The 21,742-nt window shown below is 42.2% G+C and overlaps 1 protein-coding gene across 2 annotated transcripts in view; it reads right to left on the bottom strand.

Annotated features, from left to right (window-relative positions):
• The window catches only part of PEX7 (peroxisomal biogenesis factor 7), an 84,139-nt gene extending 62,483 nt beyond the window's left edge, over positions 1-21,656 (bottom strand). The window contains exons 1-5 of one of the 2 annotated variants that reach the window (XM_087444168.1): positions 21,495-21,656; positions 19,281-19,338; positions 18,413-18,563; positions 4,551-4,628; positions 4,061-4,169 (exon numbers count right to left, since the gene is read on the bottom strand). In XM_087444168.1, coding sequence (XP_087300294.1) covers positions 4,061-4,169; positions 4,551-4,628; positions 18,413-18,563; positions 19,281-19,338; positions 21,495-21,612 — 514 coding nt within the window. In that variant the 5' untranslated portion in view covers positions 21,613-21,656. The remainder of the gene's footprint in view (positions 1-4,060; positions 4,170-4,550; positions 4,629-18,412; positions 18,564-19,280; positions 19,339-21,494) is intronic. The other variant, XM_004422356.3, reaches the window with a different exon arrangement.
• Positions 21,657-21,742: the final 86 nt, after the last annotated feature.

The following is a 21,742-nucleotide window of genomic DNA, read 5'->3' as shown; positions in this document are numbered from 1 at the left end:
CAAGACAACTTTATTTACAAAAACTATCAGTGGGTCATTTTGATCTGAGGGCAGTAGTTTGCCAATCTGTGCTCTAGTCTAAGGTTTCTTCTATTTAGTCTTTCCTGGGTGCTCTGATTCACTGCCATGGCTTTAGTTACCATTTATGACACAATTTTTATCCATTAGGCCAGAATTCTCAGCTCCAAACTCAACCTGCTCATTGACAAGCTAACATGTGTGTCCACAGGCTGAAAGTGCTCCAAAACAAAACTCAATATCTTCTCTTTCAAACACACTTTTTCTCAGTTATGACTTTACCATCCATGAATTTGTCCTTGCCAGGAATCTAGGAGTTATTCTTTACTCATCCCTCCCTCTCACCTCTTCCACATCTTATCATCTCTAAATACCACTCAAATCAGCCTACTTTCTTCCATCCCTTCTGCCACCATCCTTATCCATGCCTTTGTGTCTCTCTTTCTTGGTCTCCCTGTACCCACTTCTGCTCACCTCCAAAGTATTCTCTACATGACAGCCAGAGTGAGTTTTTAAAAATGTAAGCCTAATCATATCGCTCCCTTGCTTAAATCTCTTCAATGCCTTCCCACTGTCCATAGGATAAAATCCAAAATCATGAATCCAGCCCACAAAGTGTGATCTGGGCGGCTGCCTGCTACCCTGACCTCACTGTTACTACCCTTTCCTCTTAAGCAACAGTCTTCTTTCAGTTTCTCAAATGCATCAAGTCTTACTTTTGAACATCGTATTCTCTCTGCCTGGAATGTTCTCTCTTTCTTTGCCATCCAAGGCCTCCCAATTTTCACTGAGCCAAGTCCTTATTCATCCTAAATGAAAGCCAGAAATCTATCAAGCAAAAAATTGATAGTTTTGACTACCAAAAAATTTAAATGCTTATACAGTAAAAAATAAAATAAAATAAATAGGTTATAAGACAGACAAAAAATTAGGAAAATATTAGTAACATATGTAAGATACAGAGGACTAATTCCTAAATATAAAAAGAGCTCATACATCAACACAGAAAAACAACAACATTTTTCTCAGTAGAAAAATGGGCCAAAGACATGAACATGCGATTCACAAAAGAACAACTGTGATGGCCAGTTGACATATAAAAAGTATTCACTATCCCTAGTAATTAAATATGCAAATCAAAACAACAGTTAGATATCACCTTTCATTCATCAAATTGGCAAAACATTTAAAAGAGCTGCATCTATTTACCATCTCAAGGTCCAAACAAAATAACTGTTACCTTTATCAGAATTCTCTCTATTAGAATTAACTGACATCATCTGCACTGGGAAGGCTGTTGCTATTGTTTTGTTTAATCTATAAGGTGTTGCTGCTCTAAAATAAACACATTTGAAAATAATTAGTGTCATATACATTATATTTATATATACATTCCCCAAATGATCTAACTTAATAATTCGTCCCCTTGGAATACCCTGAACAGACATCAGTTTATCCTTCCCACCCATGTCTACAAGGCTGGGTGACAGTGGCTCAGGGAGGCGGCCTGGAGGAGCAACTTTGACCTTGCCTGCGCCGATTCAATTGCTCACCTTTGTTTTATTTCTACATTTTCTACAGTTTTAATGGCACTCAATACATTACACAAATTATCTCAAAGAAAAATGAAGCAATATATATTAAAGTGTCAGAGCTTTTAGGAAGGAAACAACATTCAGAAAACTATCTTTAGCCAAGTGTTTATTGGTGGCATATCAAATAAAAGAAGCATGTTGTACTTCTTCTTCTATTTTAAATGTTTTAATTTCATAAATTTAAATATATAAATGTATATGATAATTCATCATATATAATTGGCAGACGTTCTTTTCCACTGAGTTTGTTTAAAACTATAAGAACTCTTTCTGAACAGTGGTGTGCTTCACTCAATTCAGCTATAATACTGGACCAAGGCTACCAAGAGAAATCTCCACGACCAAAGACTGTTTCATAATAACAACGTTTTCAATGGGGAAAATGAATGTGGGACAGGAGATTTCCTGACTCAAAATTACAGAATTATTTTCCTTACAATTTCAACAACAACGAAGATTTTATAGCTATAAGTATATAAAACCTAACATCAACTAAGCAAATTCAGCCTTTGAAGATATCTGACTTATTCCTCAACAATATTCCCCATTTGGGGCCGGCCCCATGGCATAGTGGTTAAGTGCGCGTGCTCCGCTGCTGGCGGCCCGGGGTTCGGATCCCGTGTGCGCACCGACGCACGGCTTGTCAGGCCATGCTGTGGCGGCGTCCCACATAAAGTGACGGAAGATGGGCATGGATGTTAGCCCAGGACCAGTCTTCCTCAGCAAAAAGAGGAGGATTGGCATGTATGTTAGCTCAGGGATGATCTTCCTTACAAAAAAAAAAAAAAAAGAATATTCCCTATTAATATTTTTAATTTTTATACCACATATTCTGGAATGAGCATACGAATTTTTTTGGAGGAATACAAGAAAATGTTAACAGTGGTCCAGTGGGAGAGGGGATGAGGATTTACTTTTTATTTGGCATGTTTCCGTGTTGTTTGAATTTCCTTACTGTGTACGTGGTCAGAATAGGAATCATCTGGGATACCATTTTTGTTTTCTCTTTATAAATCTATATTTTGAAAGTTATAAAAGAAGTAAAAATAACCAGTGATGATCTTGCTTTGTCAATCACCACAAATATTTATGATTAATAAGCACATGTTACACATTCTTATACCTGTTACTCAGACTTAGCAATCTTTGTTCTGATAAACAAACCAAGGATAAAGCCATCTAAGCAAAGCAGCTCAGGGGGTAGTCAAAAGAGCCAGACTAGGTCCTGTTCCGAAAGATTTATAACCAGTTATGATCTGCCCAAGACAAACCATACTTGTTCATTAATAGCTGTGCTCTATCTAATTCACATTATGAAAAGTCATGGTGTGGCAGGTATTATAATACATGAAGAATCATTATTCCATATTCTCAACCACATGAACTAGAACTCCAATGCCTTCCAGTGCCATCTCCTCACTGCAGAGGATGATTCCACCTTCCAGCCGTGGGCAGAGGGGGCGCTGTTCCTGCTGTCTCAGTTCTCCTCCCTCCGCCACCTCCTGGAGGACCCTGCCACTGACCTGCAGATCACGTAAAATCCGGACAACAGAAGAGAAACAGGCTAGACAGTGGGAGAAAAGGTGAGAGGCTGAAAGCACAAGAGCTGTGAGGGCAGAGCTGCAGGGGTGTGAGAAGCAGGCAAACGGCCAGAGCAGCTGGAGCCAGTGAAGAGGGGATGGCTACTTAAGGGCCCATGCGGCAAGGGGACTCTGCTGCTTTCAGCGGCACTGCACAGAAGCTGAACAAGGCTTTTCTACAACTCTCGCATGCATTAGACTGTTCAGGTTTTATATGATTTATGAATTGGTCAGCGAACTAAACTTATAAATCTTTATGCAAACAGTACAAGGTGTAATTTTTAAATTTCTATAAAATGACTTTTCTCTACAAAAAAATAGAGACATGTAAATGTAAGTATCTACTTTACCTCAGAATTGTTAGCATTAATCAAAAGCAAACAGTCAGAAAAAAGATCATGCCAAAAACATCCTTGTGATGGCTCAGCAGCAATGACTCAAAGAGATCCTAAAGGTAGGGTGAACCTCGAGGAAGGGAGGTGGACTTCCTGCTGGTCACTTTACATGGGTGTCCTTACTTCATCTCCACAGCAACCCCAGTTACTGACGAGGAAACTCACCCGTCACCTGAGGCCCCACAACCAGCCAGCTGCAGAGACGGCTCCCACGTTCAAGCCAGTCTGACGCCAAGCCCTCACCTGCTCTTTGTCCCCTACCTCTCACCTCACCAAAAGGGACATGTTCAGTCAAGTGATTAGAATCATTGAAAAGCGATCCAGAGGTTGGTAAAGAAACAGCCTAAAGAGCACCACGACAGCCATGTTCTCCTTGTTTCCTCTGAAACTAAGGTGACCAGCGCCACCTGCTGGGGAAAGCAAGGCCACGTTCACCACAAGCAAGGCTTCTGGTAAAAACCCACTTACCTACCTGAGGCTGAAGCAAAGCAACCAGGGATGTGGGGAGACCAGATTGTGCTATAAATGACACTTTCGTGGCCTCTAAAGGTGCACAGAGACTTCCCAACAGTCGGATCCCACTACAAATAAATTAACAGATCAATACTTAACAGAAGTAAATTCAAAATTATGCTTTTTATGTATAAAATACTATATATGTGTATTTATATATACATACACACAATATACATACATATCTCAAGGATTTTTTTAAGTCTATTTTTATATAAAGCAAGATGGTATTTAAGGGGCCAAAATAATCAATGCTGAGCTAATTATTAGTTTACAGCCAAAATATTAGAAAATTTTAAATTCTAATAAACACTTTAATATATTTTTTTTAAAAGAAAATTAGCTGTCATTGAAAAGCTATAGAAGTATACTCTAGATAAGAAAAAAAAATTCAGTGGAAGCTTTGGAGAAGGGAATATATGGTTTTGAAAACAGTAATGCTGACATACCAGTTTGACAGTGTGATCCCATGAGCCAGACACCATAAGCTGTTCACCTCTGGTTTGGCTCCAATCAACACTATACACCTAAAAACATTTTAAAGTGTCATTTAGAAATCAAAAGAGCACCAAGTTCAATATTACATTTAATATCTTTATAAGTGATAGCCAGTTAGAACAACTAATTCACTCCATTGAAACATCAAACAAAACCCTACAAATCTCAACACAGTGTCTGAGAAATGGAAAGGTCATCTTGTCCATTCCTCCACACTTACTGCTTACAGACAAGACTCCATTCTACTTGAATAGAATTCTACAGAATATTTCCAAGCCTTCTTCACTAAAACAAATTATATATATTTTTAAACCTACCAACATAACCACTGTTTGCAGCACCCTGAAGAAATGTCAAAGCAGATTAGAAAGTTAGTCATCTAAAAAAGCTTGCCGGGTCAATGTTTATCAGAAAGCATTAAAATTCAATTAATATCCCTATATGGCCTTTCTTAGAAAAAGCTTATAGGACCAGGGGATCCTTTCAGATCTCTTGGTAAACAGCTTGAGTTATCCAATGCTGCTATTCTGATTTATGCTCCATGGCTCTCAGTGAACCATTTCAAATGAATCATTCGAAAACTTATGGAAATATTTTTCATTCTGTCACTTTATATAACAGCTTATATACAGATCACTACTATAAGCTCAGTTCAAAAAATACATGTATAATTACACTTTATGAAAGTAGTCCTGACGTGGATCTGAGTACATGTTAGTAAATGTGATCAGCCAGCAGGTTATTTTGAACCTAAAAACTCTACCATATTTACGTAGGAAGTATGAGTGCCTGGGATTTGTTGTGGGTTACCTGTTCTCTGCTGCCTAGTGTTATGTCTAGCCATGCTGGAGCCTGAGTATAAAAAAAAAATCAGTAATACTGATTCTGTCTTTACTTAAAACTTCGATATTTTGTTCATCATAGATTTTGGGGGGACCCCCTTAAATAGTGTACCTGAGGTGAGTGGTTCACCAACCTCACCCGGGGCATGGCCCTGCTGCTGCCCATATTCATGCAAAAGAGAACAGAGCAGCTGAAACACTAAGGAAACCACAATCCAGCAACGGAGAGCAGCTCACAGAGGACAGAGAAGGGGCAGCAAAAACTAAAGAGCTGCCGTGGCCGTCTGTGAGCTACGGGTGGCAAAAGACAGGCGCGGAAGCGATCCCTGAAGACCCTGAGAGCTCAAGAGTCTGATTTTATCCTCTAGGCCAGGGCTCAGCAAATTTCTTCTGTAAAGGGCCCTATTAAATATTTTGGGCTTTATGGGCCATGTGGTCTCTGTCACAACTACTAAAGTCAGCCTTGCAGAGCACACAAGTAGCCACAGATGACACTTCATGAACAGGCATGGCCGTGTTCCCATAAAATTTTACATACAAATCATACAGCAGGGAGGGTTTGGCCCTGGCCCACGAACAGCAGTTTGCCAACCTCTGGGCTGATGTGAACAATCAAAAATAACCACAACAGCAAATCTTTATTGAGCACCTATTGTGTGCCAGATGTTGTCATAAGCGCTTGACATGTTTTATCTCATTTAATCTTCAATTCTATGAATAGATACTGTGCCAAGGCCCAAACAGGTTAGTAACTGGTTCAAATTTCCAAGGCTAGTAAGTTGCAGAAAGGAAATCTGAAGCTAGGTAGCCTGACTGCAGAGTCCACCCATAGTCACTATGCGAGGCTGTCTATACAGCATGCTGCCTGAGGGCACTGCTGAACTGGAACTTGTCGCTGGTAACCATGGGCTGCGATATTAAGGAAATAAAACCCTGCCCTTGTTAGTATCATCCTTCAATGGAGCTCCGTTTGGGCCTAGACTGATTCCGTTCTGTTTTCATCAATTATCCACATCCAAGAACTGAGAGCCCCTGTCCACCTGCTGGACCCCCACTCATCTGTCAGGACTCAACTCCGTCACATCCTTTATGCAACAAGCCTCCCTGACAAACCCCTCAGTGAGCCAGACGCTTCCTTCTGTGCACTCCAACAGCATCCTGTACCCACTTCTAATTCAGCATTTACCATATTTAAAGACTAAAGTTAGTGTTAAATAACTCCCATACCTGTTAGATTTTGGAAGACCTGTCAGAGGCAAAACCACCTTGTCTATGCCCATTGCAATGTAATAGGCACTCAATAAACATGAGTTAAAATAATTTAACCAACCAAATTTACCTTCACAACCTGTATCTCTAAGTAGTTATAAAGAGCTGCTGTTTTCCTTTCAGAGGGGATAACTGAACAAATACACCTAAAAACTAACATCATCAGCTCAGACTCTACTGCATCTATACATTTCCAGCATGACACCGGAGCTGAAACCTTACTTATCTTTTAAAACTGCAAGAGCCCCCACAGGGTCAGAGAGAACCCAGCAGCAGTGAGAGCCAGAGACAGGAGGCAAGAAAGCTACTACTGCTGCTGGCAGTGCTGCTGGCAGCTGTCTTCTCTGTCACAACAAAGTGGCAAGGTTAGAGCTCCAGGACAAATCAGTAAATGCTTTATTTGTTTTACTGTGTTTAAAATATTAGGACACGGGAAAGCAACAGTACAAATCAGGATATGGTGTTTAAAAAACAAGCACTATAGACCTAAGTACAAAAGGGGTGCTGAGGTGGGAACTTCCGCTTGATGCCCAGAAGAGAAGGATCCTAGCAGGGCCTTGAGGCTGGCTACAGTGCCAACAGCAGAAAGCAGAGATGAAAACAGGGACCAGAAACACCCCCAAAGGCAACAACGGGGACAGAAAGCACCCTCGGGATTAGGACTAGCGACACCGCACGAGAACTCCAAGGTTTTGTGCCTGGGGACTGTCACGAGGGAGGCACTAACAAAACTGGAAGACTGGAGGAAGGAAGATAATGTGTAATTTTAGACATACTGAGTTTGAGGTGACAGCAAGACAGTCAAGCGGAAACGTCTAGCAGGAACAGGGGCTGGTATTAACCTCAAGCTCTGAAAAAAGTTCACAGCCAGAGGGATGTTTGGGAGACAGCCAAAAAGGGACAACTGGATTCCATTATTCCAATCTCAAGTCAACTCACTACCCTATTCAACAAATATTTGTTAAGCACCTGCTATGCACAAGGCACAGGGAGGGGGCACAATGTTAGACAAGACAGATAAGATCCCAGCCCCTGTTGATCTTGTATGTTGGCAGGGAAGACAGGCTGTAAATAAATACATATATGATTTCAGGGTACGACTAGAAAAAAAACTACAAAGCAAAATAAAGCAAAGTAAGGAGACGAGAACAGTGACAAGGGTGGGGTCACCTCTCGGTGGTGGGCAGGGGAGACCTCTGGGCAGGGACCTGAGTGCAGTGAAAGAGATAACGCACATTCAAGAGGAAAACTTTCCAGTGGAAGAAGAGGGAAGACCTCAATGCAGGAAGCACACTTGTCACGTTCACATTCGAAGAACAGCAAGGTCAAACAGTCAGGGAGGGATAAGATAGCAAAGGGCCATGGTTATGAGTTTGTGAATAATTTCTCTTAAGAGGCTACAACCATAAGCTACTACCTAGACTCACAGCATCCTTCTAACTGCCCTCCCTTTCAGTTCTTGCTCCCTCCAATCCAATATCCACACTGCATAAGAAATAACCTTTATAAATAACAACAGAAATAAATGTCACTCCCCTGTAGAAAGCCCTTCAATGGTTTCGTACTACGTAGCTCCTGCAACTTACCATCTTCACTCAACATTGAGATTTACCCACGCTGCAGCTTATCACCCAAAGGTCAAAATCATGCAAAACTATGCGTGACTTAGGGATGCACACACATGTAGTAAAACTAAAAGGAAATGCAAAGAAAATATAAATAGAAAATTCAGGATAGTGGTTACTCCAGGGGGAAGAAGGGAGGAAAGAAAAAAGCAGGGAGATGAATAGAGTCAGGAAAAAGGAGGTAGAGGAAGGACAGAGTCAGTACCCAGGGCTCCAATGGTATGGGTAACGTTTTATTTCTTAGGCTAGACGATGAATATGCAAGTGTTCATTACACATTTTACATCTCACACCTATTTTATATGTATGAAATACTTCACAGTAAATTTTTTAAAATCTCAATGTCTTTCCACTGATCTTAGCATCACAGTCAAAATGCTAACTGCTCCAGGCACACAGATTCAGTCCTTCCCCTTCAAGCATGCACTCTCCTTTGCCTCTGACCCTATTCCTCTGGCCTCTCCACCTGAACAGTTAATTCCCTTCAGATCCAGGGATGCCCTCGCTGTCCCTTCCTCAGACAAGATCCTCCCCTCTCTGCACATTCACAGCACTTATCACGTCATAAACTAGATAACCAGTAGCTTACGTCTCTCCTAGAGAGGGCACCTCTAGGTGCCCACCTCGACTCGTGCATCTTTCCAGTAGGCCTGGTACAGTCCCCTGCAGACAGCAGACTTAATCCAAGTTTTGGAAGGAACGAAGGGACAGAGAACAAATGTGAATGGGAAGCACATCTCACAGTGGCCTACTCTTCCACCCCCAATCCCCTCCACACCCACTCAAACAGTGGACATGGCAAATGGCCAAATTAAAGATAACAAAGAAAAGAGAGAGCGCTGGCCCAGTGGCATAGTGGTTAAGTGCGCACACTCCGTTTTGGCGGCCCAGGTTCGCAGGTTCAGATCCCAGGCGTGGACCTACGCACTGCTCATCAAGCCATGCTGTGGCGGCGTCCCACATACAAAATAGAGAAAGATGGATGTTAGCTCAGGACTGTTCTTCCTCAGCAAAAAGAGGAGGATTCGCAATGGATGTTAGCTTAGAGCCAGTTTTCCTCACAAAAAAAAAGAAAAGAAAAGAGAGATACGCAGTTTTGCTTTAAAAGTAGGTCCTCTAGGGCAACCGGCCCAGTGGCGCAGTGGTTGGGTTCACGTGCTCCGCTTTGGCGGCCCAGGGTTCGCGTCTTCAAATTCTGGGCATGGACCGACGCACCACTCATCAAGCCATGCTGTGGTGGCATCCCATATACAAAAATAGAGAAAGACTGGCTCGGATGTTAGCTCAGGGACAATCTTCCTCAAGCAAAAAGAGGAAGATTGGCAAAAGATGTTAGCTCAGGGACCGTCCTCCTCATCAAAAAAAAAAAAAAAGCAGGTCCTCTAAAGGCCTATCTTCTGAAACTATTCTTGGCAGTGGTGAAGAAAATTAACTGAGAAACTGCACAAAGAAAAAAAAACCACTGAACAATATTTTGTGCTGCTTTACGAAATCTGAACCTCATCAAAACCACAGTTTGAGAGGACAAATTTTATTACTGAAGCCAATTCCCAAAGAGCTCATTTTTAATCTACTGTACAGTATTGCCCTTTTTAAGTTGGTCTATTTAATTAAAAATCATCAAATAAAAACTATGTCCAGAATGTTCATACTTCTCTGTATCAATACAAAGGAAAGGGACTCAATGACTTTTCATTACTGAGCGATTAGAAAGGACTACATATTTAACGTAAAACTCAAATTTTAAAAAAATTTTTCATTATAGAAATTTAAAAATGCACACAAAAGTATGAACGTAACATTTGTTATGCACATAAAAGCACAACAAATACCCAGGTATCCATGACACACCTTCCATAATTATCAACATTCTGCCCATCACTGACTGACTGACTGACTGACTGCTGGAGTATTTTAACATCAGACCATTTCACTCACCAACACTTCAGCAGATAAGGACGCTTTTCTTTTTCACATAAGCACAAGGCCATTTTCACACCTCACAAGATTAACAACAGCTCCTTAATATCATCTAATACTCAGTCCATACTCATATTTCCCCGATTGTCTCAAAAATGTCCTTTTTTACAGTTGGTTTATTTGAATCAGGATCCAAACAAAATCTACATTTTCCACTTCACTGTTACATCTCTCAAGTCTCTTCTAGTCTAGGAAAGTCCTGCTCCCCTACCTGGCTTTCCTGCCCCGCCTCTTCCCATGACATTTATCTGTTGAAGAACCAAGGGTGATGGTGCTGTAGAACCTTCTCCATTCTGGCTTTGGCTCATCGTTTCCTCACAGTGGTGCCTAACGTCTACCCGTCCTATTTCCTTTAAATTGGACGTTAGATCTAGAGGCTTGATTAGACTCAGTTCAATCTCCAGCTTCTTGTTGTATTAGGAGGTGTGTAATTTCTGGTTGACCCACTTTTAGTGATATTAAAATTGTTCAGAAGATGTGCTGATCTTAAATTAATGGTTTTAGCATCGTGAATGACCTTTCCTAGAGTCATTATTTCATTAGGGGCTACTAAATGGTGATTTTCTAATTCTGCTATTCCTTCTGCATTTACTAGCTAGAATTGTGTTATAAGAAATTTCCACATCAACTGTTTGATTACCTCACAATAAAATTCATACGGGAAAGGCAGCACAAACACCTTGATTCTTTACCTGTTTACCAATTTTCAGAATGAGTCATTGTCCTAGTAATCTTCAGTGGCAACCAGCTGTTTTTTTTAATCATCACAGCTCCATATAACGAGTGAAAATACACATACAAGTGCGTGTCTGTGTGTGAGTAGTGTTTCAACCCATTGCGGTCACTCTTTTGATGTTCAAATTGTCCCACCACTGGCCAGTGAGAGCCTCTTCAGGCTGTCTCTTCTGAACTTTGTCAGTGGCCTTTCACAGCTTTCTGACACAAGAAGATGTCTTGGATTCATCTTGTTTGTTTCCTGCCCTGTCCTGGAATCGACTATTTCGCCAAAGATCCCTGTTTCTTTTGGCAGAAGCAGTATTCAGAGGCCAAACACTAGCGATGTTCACTGTAACTGAGCTGTCATTGCTCCCAGGTCTGGACAGTCCACAGAACTAGGAAACATGTACTTTTTTAGAGAAAAATAAACCATGAGTCCATATGGATATTTCCCATTCAATTTTAAGATTAAATATCTCTATTTAACGTCTTTAGTCTCATATCACTTTTCTCTTAACTTAAAACTTTTGGTTTCTAAATGACATAATTACTGATACGCTTTATCCTACAATATTCATAAGAGAGTTTCGAAATAACGATACTGATTTTTCTGGATGCAGTTTGAAACTTCTTTGCAATTCTTTTTGTTTATCAGACATATCCAATTACACATGTACAATCACAACACTGTGTTTTTAAGGTCACTAGAAATAATTATTTTCAATACCTGGTTATAGCACCAATTGGATATATCACTAGATTACTCTGTTTCTGGTTTTTTTTTTTTTCAATTTTTAGCAATTGCTTTTTTCTTTTTTATTTAAATTGTGATTTTTAATTATGTAAAAGATTTCAACTGCTCCAAGGTCAAAACTATAATACAAGTTATATTTGGAGAAATCTTGTGTTTATCCTTGTCCTCTCTCCCCTGCTCTCCTCCCCACTCACTTTAAAGGTAACCATTTTTATTAGCTTTCAAATTATCCTTCCACTGTTTCTTTTTGAAAAATTATATACATATATATAAAAGTACATATTTAACATATTTAAATATATATATATGCTTGTATTCCTCCCTGTCTTATATAAAACGTAAATTCTACATCTATTTAAACAGCTCTGCCAATCATTTCACTTCACAGAATATCAGCTTGTAGCTAAACTAAAAATAATTTCTAGTTTCATATGATTTAAAATTATCAAATAAGACTGCATCATTCTCCTACATACGTTTCCTAACAGATCCTAAAATAGGAGGTACGGGCTTCTAATTCCCAGTCACGATTCACTCACCAACGTGCTGCAGAGACAGGCACAGTGTCTGCGACCTCACTGAGCAGGACAGAGACCACAGACACAGCAACAGGGGGCATGCGTGCAAGGCCTCCTCCACCCAGACACTCCAGTACAGCTCCCATCCGCCTAAAACCATCACTTTCTCTTCTTATAAAAGTCTTAAAGCTTCGAGGTTAAATGGACTGAGTTACCACTTTGCAAGGTAAATCACTCCTTTTATTAAGTAATTTTCTAAAGCTACATTTTGAATCTACAACCCCCCAAATATTAGACAACATACATATCAAGGTCATTGGATTGAACGCCTGTGAAGCTAAGGCAATGGCTTCCAAACACCACTGCATATCGGGGTCATGTGGGAATCTCTGGCGAACACTGACGCCTGGCTCCAGGGTCCAGACATTGTGACCTGGGCATGAAGATTTTTAAAAGCTCCCCAGGAGATTCTAATATGTAGCCAACTTTTGGAACCACTGAGTTAAGACAAGCATTTTCTACTTTTTTTCATTTCAAATACTAAAATTTCAAATACCTAAATTATAGTCCAGTCCTACCTAACATTTGAAAAAGTGGATTAAGCGGAAAACAGCTAATACCTACACATCCACGCACGTCCTGTTTTCTGCCCACAGTGTGTGACCCAAAATTATACAGTCAATCCACACCTCTCCTGAACATTCACAGTATAAAGTCCAACCACAACCAGACAGTGAAGGCCCATGAGGATGTGCACCTTACCACCTTCCTGTTTTGTCTCCCACCCCTCCCGCACCCTCCACGCTCCGGTCACACCAAAGACTTGTGGCTGCCTGGCCTTGTCATGCTCTCTCACAGATCGGCCCCTTTGCAGATGCTCTTTTCTACCAGAAACACCCTTTCCCTTTGGGCTGCCTGGCACACTCCTACTAACTGCCCAAGACTCAACTCCAATAGCATCTCTTTTGTCACAGTCCTTGGTTCCCTCTCTGTGTACCTCTCAGACACTTCTTCTCAGCATTACCACATTGGATTAAATGGTTTGCCTGCACGTCCCAGAACCACCAGAGAAGAGCACCTGAGTCCTCTTCATATTTGCATCTTTAGTGACTAGCACATGCCTGGCACACAACATGTGCTACCAGTACACACAGATCTAGCTTTTTTAATACAAGTCCAAACTTTAAAAGACAAAAAAAGTGAATACTTTTAAAACATAAGGATTGAAAAGCGGTAAGAGATGTTACATCTTACCTGTAGTAAAATCCAAAAAGGGAGAATTGATTCAACTGACACATAACTAGAAACTATTTTTCTCTACAATCACAATTTTAGGTAGGAAAGTTTTAAACCGCTTGTAAATTGTAATAAAAATCTTACTGCAGTAACCTAATCCAGAATGAATGGCTGAGCATAACTAAATATACAAAAGGAAATACATCAAGTTCAATTGTGTCCTGAAAGGAAGGAAGGAAAGAAAGATAGATCCCTTTAGCTGACAAATCTGTTGTGTAGTTTTAAACGTAAATGCATTTCTAAAAGGAAAAAACTGGTGTTAAATCCATGACTGGTTATTATTCTGCATTAACAGTTTTTATGGACATCCATCATTATAAACCTTACAGTTTCTATCATTATCAAAGGGGTAAATAATTGATTCTTTTTTTAAAGTTATATGGCACATCTTTACTATGAAACGTATAGTTAAATACATTTTCTCCACAACAAGATACTAATAGTTGCATACTTAGTTCAAAGATAAGATTTTACAAGCAATGATCAAAAACTTTAAATGCGGGGCCGGCCCCCTGGCGTAGCGGTTAAGTGCAGGCGCTTCGCTCTGGTGGCCCGGGTTCGGATCCCGGGTATGCACCGACGCACCGCTTGTCAGGCCGTGCTGTGGCGGTGTCCCATATAAAGTGGAGGAAGATGGGCACAGATGTTAACCCAGGGCCAGTCTTCCTCAGCAAAAGAGGAGGATTGGCATCGATGTTAGCTCAGGGCTGATCTCCCTCACCAAAAAAAAAAAAAAAAACTTTAAATGCATCAAATATCATTCTAAAAAATTCAGCAAATTGATAAACCTCACTATTTGACAATGAAGACAAATGTTAACTATTTTTAAAAACTGTAATAAGCAGGCAGGCCAGGTGGCACAAGCGGTTAAGTGCGCATGCTCTGCTGCCGTGGCCCAGGATTCACCAGTTTGGATACCGGGAGTGCACCAACGCACTGCTTGTCGAGCCATGCTGTGGCAGCGAGCCATGCTAAAGCAGAGGAAGATGGGCACGGACGTTAGCTCAGGGCCAATCTTCCTCAGCAAAAAGAGGAGGATTGGCATCAGATGTTAGCTCAGGGCTGATCTTCCTCACCAAAAAAAAAAAAAAAAAAACTGTAATAAGCATACTGAAAACTAGATATTGAAATAAATATTAAATGAAGTCTATGCCATCTTTAAAGTCACTTTGAACCCACTCTCAAAAGCACAGTGTTGTTAAGTCATGAAGTAGAGAAACAAAATTCTCAATTCACCCTCTTTTTTCTCCTTCTCTGAATCTTTAAAAACTTTCCTATACTTCCACTCCTGTTAAATATTCAGCAGCAGGCTAAGCTAAAGGCATTTTATGGGGCTCTAAAGACAGAATGGCCTCTGCCCTCTGCAGACACCAGTTAAACAATATGGAGAAGATCTGCTTCCTGCTTTGATGCCAAGTTTAGAAGCCATGCCCGCGAACAATGTCCGTGATTTCCTCTTTTTATTTCACCGAGAACTTCCTTCCTCAAGGCCTAAAATACATCTAGGTCTTGGACTTCTCCAAGACCTAATAATAATAATAGCTCATAGTTACTCAGTGCTGGTTCTGTTCTAAGCAGTTACAACAACCCTATGACACACTACTATGATCCTCAGTTTGCAAATGAAGAAACTAAGTTTTAGGAAAAACAAGTAACTTGCCCAAGGTCGCAGAGCAGGTGTGTTACAGAGACAGGATTCAACCCAAGGTTGACTGAAACCATGCTATTCATCCTTATTCTATACTCTATCCCATGGGAGAAAACGACCCATTGTTTGCTATTCTTGCACACGTTCGGGGAATAAAGGGGAATCAGCTATGCTCATTCACTTGTTAATTTATTCAACAAATATTTATTAGCTCCTCAAAACTCTCTTGTTTGACTTTAAATCCTGTGAAGTGTTTCTGAGTATTTGGTATAAGAGAGATACTCTGGAGAAATGCTGTATTCCTCTTAAATGAAAAACGCCCAGTATCTGGTATTATAATACTGGGCTTTAAGTTGATGAGAAGTTCTTTCTCTCAACAATCTCATGGAGGACGGCCTTTATGAGTATCCTACATCATCACTCTGCTTGGAGTAGTCTGATTTCACTAACAATTGTGAGAAAGACAAGAAGTAATGTGGTGGCAGATATGTGTGTGATGGCTGATCCCTAAGAGCCAACCCCCTTTCCTCCTGGCTCACAGAACCCTAACATTGTCCTTCAGGGACAGCTCTGTCCTTTCCTCGTCCCAAGGCTGAATCCCGTTCAGGTGAGGCAGGAATGGTGGCTTGTTTCCTTCACAAGCAACAGCGTTAGGACTGGGCCTGTGATGCTCTTCTACGATGTGAAGAGGTGTCTGTCTGCTGCAGAGCTCTGAGGAAGTCCCTTCTCACTCTTAGAAGGAGTCCCAGGACAGGAACACTCACATTTTTTGCTCTTGACCTTGAAGGGTGATAAGATGATACTTGGAACTATAAGCAACATAAGAAGAAACCCACTGAGGACAACAGATGGAAAGCAGGGAGAACCTGGGTATCTGACGGCACCATCAAGCCCTGAATAACCAAGCCAGGACCATTCCACCCCCATATACTTGGTTATGTGAAATAATCAACTGATTGTTGAATCTACTTTTAGCTGTATTTTCTATTACACTAACAGCCAAGGCATCCTAACTGATTTAAATGCTTATGAAAAACTGCATTTGAAAAGAAAATAAGGACAACCTAGAATAAGAGTCAGGAAAAAAAGCCCACAAAGTATGTGTTCAGTTCAAAACACCCAGTTACATAATTACAGAATGACATAAAGCTGGTTTAACAGCAGTTCAAAGATCAACATGCTTTACTAGTGGACTCAAAGTAACTCAGCACTATGACACGGCTGAGGAAAACGGGAAGACATTATTAGAACCAGAGGCTCAAGATTACAGTGGCAAAGTCTTATAAAGCTCAGGACTGATCATCACATTTCTGGAATAAATTAGGTATACAACATCAAAAGTGGTGTTGAAAGACAGGAGAGTACGTGAAGGAATTTAGCAGGAAGACAAAGATATAGAGACCATGTAATGTGAAGACAGGCTGAAGGAATTACAAGGGCACAGTCTGGAAGAAGGAAGACTAAAAGGGGGCATGATGGCTATCGTCAAGGGTTCTCCTGGAGAGGGCGATGGACTCAGTATCACCACTTCAGAGAAAGGCATTAGAAGCAACAGTCGGTTGATAGGAAGGTAGATTTGGGCTCAAGAGAGCAATTTTTTTTAACCATTAGAGCAATCTAAAAGTCAAATAAGTTATCTCATGAGAAAGTGAAATTCACTTTCACTGAGTGAAGTAAAGACTGAGTGATCATCATCAGACATGAAATGCTGTTCAACATTCTAGAAGAGCATTTCCCAGAGAGTAGTACATGGACCAATAGTTGTACAAGAGATGATTTTAACTGGTACATACATTTTATTTTATTCATTATATACTTATTTTAACATACATTAAAAATTAATAAATGTACATACTAAGTTAGATATCAATCCCATGGTTTCATGAATATAACTGTTTTAGGATAAGTAAAATAAAGTTCATTTAAAGACAAACATTAAATCAGTATATCCCATTTAACATAACTAGATATATTATTTTATGATCTGTTACAGCCCAAGAAGTTATATACATAAGTAATATAAGGCATCAAAGACTTAAGACAAAGAAAAAAAAACTTTTGAGAGGAAAAATATTAAAACAAAAAAAAGAAAAGAAAAACATTAAGTTAATTATAATATAAATGGTATAAGAAAATGGCAAAATCATGAAGGCACCACAAAAACATCTGAATTTTGGACGTGGTGATCTGTGGAGATTCTTGCATTGAATGTCCTGAAAGTGAAGTTCTCCTTTACCAATGCTGCCTCAGTATTCAGTGATTCTATGAAAACACGATCATTTATGACTACATTTATTCAAAGAGCCTTCACAACAAAATAGAGGAACTAAAATTTTCCATTAAAATCATAGAAATATTGATTTTCAATGGCTATCGCTATAAAATGATGTCTGGAATCCCCACATAACATCTTTTATCACAAAAGACTAAGATTCTTGCATCTAATAAGTGTTTACTGAAGCATTCTATGGGCCAGGCACTGTGGTAGACACAAATGCGAAAGTAAATTCACAAATTTTCATTTGAAGGATCTATTGCTACTTTGAGGAAAATTTTAAAACATTTAAGGTAAAACACCAAAAGAGAATGTCTTCACCATCACATTCATTAAAATATATATATGTATTTGAATATGAATGAAGGCCAAACTATTTTCTATGCTCCCCATATACACACACACAATATCTAGACACATGAACCAGATTTAGATTTAAAGGTACTTCAGGAAGCCCTGCCTCATATTCAGTATTTGACGCTCTTGCTCCAACATATTCTGAAAATCCTTAGGAATCTTACTGCCTCAAGGCAATCTTGTGAAGTCTCTGTGAAAAGTCCGCCTACTCTACCTTAAGGCAGCACGCAGCAGGCAATATCCCCACAGCGTGAAGAAAGCAGCGGGCCTCTCTGGAGGAAACGTGCCACATGTGCTCATGACTGGAGGCTTTTTCACTGACTAACGAGAAGCCTGACCTTTTCTTCCTCCCCAGCTCCTTAGGCCAAGAGGTACTTTATGTTGAATAATCAAATAATAAGTGACTTCTAACATGTACAAGAAACACTAAAGCTCCAACTTCTTGTCCCCTGAAGACACTTCCCCATGTTTCCATCCCCAAATGGATTTCAGCCAGAGAAAAACAATCAGCCCAGAAAGATCTCCTTCCTACCTCCTGAGTGTGTTCCTTGTAGACCTGCAGTGGCCCTGCGGGTTTGGCAGTGTCCCAGAGCTGGAGTGAGCCGTCACCACTACAGGTGACCAGGACATGTTCATTGTTCTCACTCCAGGTCACGTCAAACAAACCATCGCTCCAGTCAAAGCTACACCAGGAAAATTAAAACAAAAAATCCAGTTATATAGGCAGCTGAACAGAAAATAAAAATTGTAAGTTTACAGTTTTCTTTAAAGTTTATCACATATTTTAACACACATCATCTCACATGGTGTCCACAACTGTGGGACATAAGCAGAGCAGGTACTTGACAGAGGGAGAAATAAGTTTAGCGAGGTTAAAAGAATAGCCCAGGCCATACAGCTAGAAACCTGCAGAGCTAGGTTAAAATTAGTTCTCCCAAACAGATTTGTGGTTACCAGAGGGGAAGGAGGGGGGCACATATGTTTTCTTTTTCTTAGTTAACTTGCCAAGGACGTAGCTGAAGGCCAGTCTGTGCCCCTGACCATTTTCATTATTCCAGCTCCTAGGGGTCGATAGAGAAAACGGGGCCGCTGCTTGACAGTAAAGCTGAACTACGCCAAGAAGACAGCAGACAGGAATGTCACCCAGACACTAACTAGCGCACGTTTATGTTTAACTTTCATGATGTGTAAATGTACACTAAGGGACAAGAGCTTTAGAAAAAAATGACAATCACAACTTAATGGCAAAAGTAAGTTCTATACTATGGAAATGCTGACGTTTCTTCTATATTGCAAATTAAAAAATCTTTTACTGATCAAAAAGATTTAAAACCTAATTCTATTAAACCTTTAATAGCAACAGAGAATACATATAAGTTTAGTAGTTAGAGCCACCTTACCTTCTAAAAACCCTAAGCCCAGATTCATCTTGATCCAATATTAGCAGAGTTCCACAGCCTAAGGAGAAAAAATCGAGGTCATGCTGTTGAACCCGCCGAGGACCGTCCAAGGTCAATGAGGGATCAAGCACTGAGTACCTAATTTTACTACACAGGTGTCTCCCTGAAGTTACTGAGACCACCTACACAACATGACAGGACTGTGCTCTCCATTTCTGTCTACACTGCGCTTCAATCACTAAATATGAAACTTCCCATCTCACTATGCTTAGAATCCAGACACAGCCCTAGCAAGGGGAGGGATATTTGAGCACAGACTCAGGCCACGCAGGGTGCCAGGCGCACAAACCTCCCCGACAGGTGTTATCAGCTACAGACCCCGGGGCTCTGCTCCTCCTCCTACAGCACACTCTCCTGCAAATAAACCTAAAATACAGTCAACACAGGATTTTAAAACAAAATACCTGGGGGAACTTACCACATACTTGGTGGGAAAGTGCGAACACAATACACCGGTTATCTACCAAAGATGAATTATTTTACTAAGGGAACTGCATATTTTAAAAGGTGCATTTGTTATACGGACTGAGGAGGGAAAAAAACTCTTCTATTCAAACGACTGATTTTTTTTTAAATACCAACTCCTTTTAAGTGTTTTTAAAGGATGTAATTTAAAACATCATTACAGACTCACGAGTCTTCAACTTAACTTGCGGACGAGTTTTGTAAATCTGAATGCAGCAGCACTAAGGGCTAATGGGGAAAATATAAGAAAGCAAGCATTTCTCTCCCTCTGAGTTTTAGAAATCACATTATCTTCTGGGCTGTTTTGTTTGGACCAAACAAAAACTACTCTGGAGAGCTGACGTGATGCAGTGACGTTTCACAGGCTTGTGTGTGTAAACACAGCCGGGACATGAATTAAAAGAAGACAAACTAGGACTGGAAGCCCACCTTTGAACCCAATCTCCAACCAGACAACCCATTAGAACTCAGACAACTGGTCGCACGTGTGTGTGTCCTCCTGCAACCACAGAGAGGGGAGGACGGGGTCAGTGTCCTGCAACCATGGAGTGGGGACGGGATATGGTCAGTGTCCTGAGAACACAGGGCAGCCAGGGGGGAGGACATGGTCAGTGTCCTGCAACCATGGAGTGGGGATGGGACGTGGTCAGTGTCCTGAGAACATAGCGGGGCCACACATGGTCAGTATCCCGAGACCACAGAGTGGGGAGGACGTGGTCACTGTCCTGAGACCACAGAGGGGGAAGGACGTGGTCACTGTCCTGAGACCACAGAGGGTGGAGGACGTGGTCACTGTCCTGAGACCACAGAGGGGGGAGGACGTGGTCACTGTCCTGAGACCACAGAGGGGGGAGGACGGGGTCGGAGCCCTGAGACCACAGAGTGGGGAGGACGCGGTCACTGTCCAGAGGCCACAGAGGGGGGAGGACGCAGTCGGAGTCCTGAGACCACAGAGTGGGGAGGACGTGGTCACTGTCCTGAGACCACAGAGTGGGGAGGACGTGGTCACTGTCCTGAGACCACAGAGGGGGAAGGACGTGGTCACTGTCCTGAGACCACAGAGGGGGAAGGACGCGGTCACTGTCCTGAGACCACAGAGTGGGGAGGACGCGGTCACTGTCCTGAGACCACAGAGGGGGGAGGACGCGGTCGGAGTCCTGAGACCACAGAGTGGGGAGGACGTGGTCACTGTCCTGAGACCACAGAGTGGGGAGGACGTGGTCACTGTCCTGAGACCACAGAGGGGGGAGGACGCGGTCACTGTCCTGAGACCACAGAGGGGGGAGGACGCGGTCACTGTCCTGAGACCACAGAGTGGGGAGGACGCGGTCACTGTCCTGAGACCACAGAGGGGGGAGGACGCGGTCACTGTCCTGAGACCACAGAGCGGGGAGGACGTGGTCACTGTCCTGAGACCACGGAGGGGGGAGGACGTGGTCACTGTCCTGTGACCACGGTGGGGGGGACGCGGTCGGCGTCCTGAGACCACGAGGGGGGGACGCGGTCAGCGTCCTATGACCACGGAGGGGGGGGCACGCGGACGGGGTGCTGCCGTCGGCCGGGGACCCGCGCTCGCCCTCCGACGCCGTGGACGCCGTGGGCCGGGACCCCCCTCGTGGGCCGGGCAACGCCCCGCGTTGCCCCTGGACTGACAGGCACCCCGTCCACCCCGCCCGGCCCCGCGCTCACCCGCGATGCCGTAGTGCTGCGCCGCGGCGCAGGCCACGCGGCCCGGCAGGTACGGGGAGAACTCGGCCGCGTAGCCGTGCCGGCCCGGCACCCGCAGCGTCCGCGCCGCCGCGCTCATCCCGCCGCCCGAGTCCGGGCAGCTCGGGGCCGTTCGGGGCCGGCCGGCCCCACCCGCCCTGAAGCGTTCGGGACCCGGAAGGCGAGGCGGAAGTGAGGATCCGGGCCCCGGAGGCTGCGCTTGGACTCCG

This window comes from Ceratotherium simum, chromosome 19 (genome assembly GCF_057802395.1).
Source record: "Ceratotherium simum simum isolate JZ-2026a chromosome 19, ASM5780239v1, whole genome shotgun sequence".
NCBI lineage: Eukaryota > Metazoa > Chordata > Mammalia > Perissodactyla > Rhinocerotidae > Ceratotherium > Ceratotherium simum.
The sequence above is the reverse complement of the archived record's forward strand: the minus strand, read 5'-3'. Positions and strand labels throughout refer to the sequence as shown.